At 55.8% G+C, this 3865-nt stretch overlaps 1 protein-coding gene across 1 annotated transcript; it reads right to left on the bottom strand.

Moving 5' to 3' along the window:
* Positions 1-754: 754 nt before the first annotated feature.
* Positions 755-2283, bottom strand: LOC119340558. Its single transcript, XM_037612485.1, has 2 exons — positions 1830-2283; positions 755-1749 (listed from the first exon to the last, which is right to left on the bottom strand). The coding sequence occupies exons 1-2, from the start codon at positions 2266-2268 to the stop codon at positions 977-979; spliced, it is 1212 nt and encodes a 403-aa protein (XP_037468382.1). The 5' UTR covers positions 2269-2283; the 3' UTR covers positions 755-976.
* Between the last annotated feature and the right edge of the window lie 1582 nt (positions 2284-3865).

Raw genomic sequence — 3865 nt, 5'->3', positions numbered from 1 at the left:
GAGGTCCGCTGCGCCTTGCCAGTTCCACCACCGACTGCTAGGATATCATCTCCCAGCACGCGTTGACCCGCTACTAGGGTCTGTGCCCACCAGATTTGGGAGCAACTGCGAGAGGTAGCCCTGCCGTCGCCGTCGGCCACACGAGCTTCGCCCGGAGGGGTCCTCCAACAGCGGCATGTTGGGAGGGGACGAAAAAAAGGGTGACGGCGCTAGGGTTACGTGAGACGCGTCTAAGCTTGGTCGGAAAGGTACGCGGGGCAAGATGTGTTTTTCTTTTCCAATCTGATCTCCAAGATGCCGTAAATGTTGCAATGTTTAGATCAAGTATTACCTCCACGCTAGGCCCCACATATGACTAAGAAGTTACATGGCGGATTTCCGCATGCTTTCTCTCGAATGGTCTCTCTCCCTCGTTATTCCTTAGAGTTTGACTCCAAGTTAAGTGGTATGTACTTTCTACCTCTAAAGGACAATGGCCACAATGCCTGCTGTAATTCACCTCGGTAAATTATGAAAAATACATGGTGTTTTTACTCTGTTTATTCTCTCTCCCATTTTGAAATAAAATACTGTACATAGTGGTTTTACTTAAGTCATATTTTCTAAAATAAGAAAAAAGAACTATGATCAATCCAATGATATTGTTATGGTATTGTAGATGTTGATATATTTCCCCCGTAATTTTGGTCAAAATTTAGAAGGACAATTTTGTCCAAAATTAACCGCAAAAGAAAAGTTTCGGTCAAAACCTATAAAATTTCAACGGAGACAAGCCTATATTCATTTATTGTGAAATATGTGGAGACTTTACACTTCTGATGAGAAAGTTCGATCTTTAATCTCTGTATGAACATGTAATGTAAGTACAAAATTGTATATAGGGAAATTAATTATCTCGTGAAGCATTTTCACGATAAATATAATGTACAATTTCTACCTAGCAAAGTAGTATATGTAGCCTTGTAGTATCAATTAGTCACCACACCCTCCTCTTTCCGACGAGCTGCTGCACCTCCTCCCAGAGCCCGCCCCCGATGCCGGTGAGCCCAAGAACGGCGGGGCTGCAGGCGGCGACACGCCACAGCCCAGCGCGCACCTCGTCGCGCAGCTGCTCCCGCTCCCACCCGCAGAACCCGTCGAAGAAGCGGAAGTCCCGCACGCCGGCGACCCCGCGCTTAACCAGCTCCGCCGCGCACCCGACGCTCTCCCGCGTGCCGTAGTGCACGCCCGGCATCACCTCCTCGAACAGCCCCGTCCGGCCCACCACGTCGCCGCCGTCGCCGTCTCCGCCCTCCCGCGGCCCCAGCAGGAAGAAGCACTCCTCCAACGGGCCGCCGAAGAAGAGCGGGCGGCCGGAGAAGGTGCCGGCGATGTCCGCCTCCTCCGCGAAGAGGGACTGCGCCTCCTTGATGGACATGAGCGACGGACGGTTCAGGATCACGCCCACGGGGCCCAGCACCCCGGCCGACAGCAGGAGAATCACGGTGCGCTCAAAGATGTGCGACCCGTCCAGCTTCCCCGTCGCGATCAGGAGGCACCCCTTCTCCGGCTCCACCAGCGGGTGCGCCCACTTGTCCGCGACCTTCACCGCCGGCGACCACGACGCCCTGAGCGCCGGGTTGAAGCACTTCGCGTATTGCTCCTTGAGGACGAGCCGCGCCCGGAACGAGCGCCAGTCGACGGCGTTTCCGGACGGCGCTGCCCAGTCCTCGGGCTCAGACGACGACGACCGTCCGTTGTTGCTGCAGCCTGGAAGCAAGCGAAGAAACCAAAAGTGAGCAAGAACCCGGCGTACTATACGTACGGGCGGAGCTCGAGTGGCCACTCACAGGTGACAGACGACGAACTGGTGCGCCTGTGGTTGAAGAGAAGGTGAAGCCTCGGCTTCGCGATGCCGGCCGGCGACGGGAGGGCCATGCTTCTGCTTTTCGGAGCTTTTTGTGCGATCCGATCACTGGTTAGTGACAGGATGCGGGGGAGATCGCGGCTAAATAGGACGATGGGATGGCCATGGCCGGAGCTTCCGCTCCACAGGTTTCCAGGGCCCCGATCCGAAGCGGATGTAGCTGGCTTTTGCCAGTGCCCTTTCTCTGGTGACCTGGGCCAATGGCGACGCGAGGAGTGGAGTGACACGGCGTGGCCGACGCCGACGTGTGGGTGGTCCAGCCACCGTTTGTGGCCACGGCTTGGCGCGGGAGGGCTGGGGATAAGAAGAGGACGGCAGCGGGGCTGCGTGATGGGCGTGGTGCATGGGGTTGAGCTCAGCATCGACTAGTCGTCGACCTTGGGAGTATTCAGTATTGTTTTTGCCGAGCCTCGTGGGAGGGATGTGTGTGTGTGTGGCTGGCCAGCTCTGGACCAAGAGAATTTATTAAAACTATTGAAAGGAACCATTATTATTACTATTATTAGAACTATGAGAATGAACACAACAACGAAGGAGGGCTGGCAGTTATCAGCATGAACTCGATCGACAACGAAGGATCACGTAAGATGATCTGCCCACATGGTGTCTTTGATGAATATATACTCCCGTCCGTTTGTTTCATTCAATACGGACTATATACTTATGTATATCGACATAATTTAGAGTGTGGATTCACTCATTTTGCTTCATATACAGTCTGTATTAGGTCAAGTTTTCCTATCGTCCCTCATGGCTGGAACCCTTGCCGCCGCCAGGAGAGGCCAATCTTTCAGCGCCGTCCTCCGGCGGCTCCCCTCTGCCGGCGACCTCGGTCGTTGGATCCACGTGTGTGAATCGTTTTTACTTTCTCGTGGTCTAGTTTTTTTAAGTTGTTCAATGTCTTGGCTTCGGTGGAAACGACGACGGCGCTGAATACGGATTCTTCAGATCCTTCTCTCACGAGACCATCGGTCCTATGGTTGAGGATGTATTTGAAAACTAGTCTGTTCAAGCACCCACCCGCGCGTGCTTACTATTTGGTATGGTGGAAACTTCATGCGCTCATGGAACTCACGGTGGACACGAATCCAAAAGGTTGATGCCTTTTTTTCTGCGATCGTCCTGGGGTCTTGCCAATTGTCTCCCCAACACTCACAAAGAAGCTTGTCCTCGGCCGCCGTGTATGCCTTGGTCCGCTTGCTCTTGCGCTTCGGCTTCGTCCTGGCGGCTTGGTTGGCGAGCTCGCCCTCGAACAAAGGCCCCCCTTTGATGTCGCACTCGTCCTCTTCCTCCTTCCCGTAGTCCTCCAGAAACTCGTGGTCAAGTGGGAAGTCGTCTAGGTCTAGGACGACCTGATCATGCATGAAGGCCGCCTGATCTTGATCAAAGGTGGACGGCGTGAACGGCGGTCCTGGCTTTGTGTCTCGTCGGCGTCGTGGCCATCCCCGGCGGCACCGCCAACGGCCAGTGCACCACCCTCAGAGATGATGTTCTGCATGTAGTTGTCGTCGCCGGAGGTACGCATTCCGTCGAACAGGTTGCCTGCGCCCGAGAACACGTAGGCTAGCATGTGCCGCACGCGTTTCCTCGCGCCTCCGGATGATGATCCATCGGCCACCAGTGTGGCGTTGAGGTCGATGGGTGCGGGCACGGGCGTGGAATGCGCCACCTACGCTCACCTTGGGCGAGCACTCCCCGGAGAGGCGGGAGGCCTGCGGGTAGACGTGGAAGCCGGGCATCGGGGTGCAAGCCGACGCGCGGGGCAAGTCGAGCCGCACCATCCGAGGGAACGCGGATGAGCCGGTGCTGGCCGCGGCCACAACGGCGTTGACGAGGCCGTGCTGGCTAGGGTTTAACCATAGCATATATAGTGCCTCCCTCGTTGCCTCCATGACACGGGCGTTGGTGACCTCCTGCTGCACGGAGGCGGCCACAGCAATGGCTTCGTCCCTCGCGTCC

The sequence above is a fragment of the Triticum dicoccoides genome, chromosome 7B (assembly GCF_002162155.2).
Source record: "Triticum dicoccoides isolate Atlit2015 ecotype Zavitan chromosome 7B, WEW_v2.0, whole genome shotgun sequence".
Classification (NCBI taxonomy): Eukaryota; Viridiplantae; Streptophyta; class Magnoliopsida; order Poales; family Poaceae; genus Triticum; species Triticum dicoccoides.
This window is presented reverse-complemented; position numbering and strand designations above follow the sequence as displayed.

Bases quoted from the DNA above. Each gene is read 5' to 3' on its own strand.
- LOC119340558 (XM_037612485.1), bottom strand. From the start codon at position 2,268: ATGCTGAGCTCAACCCCATGCACCACGCCCATCACGCAGCCCCGCTGC. The intron at 1,750-1,829 runs GTGAGTGGCCAC...GCTTGCTTCCAG, and splicing joins CAGTTCGTCGTCTGTCACCT to GCTGCAGCAACAACGGACGG.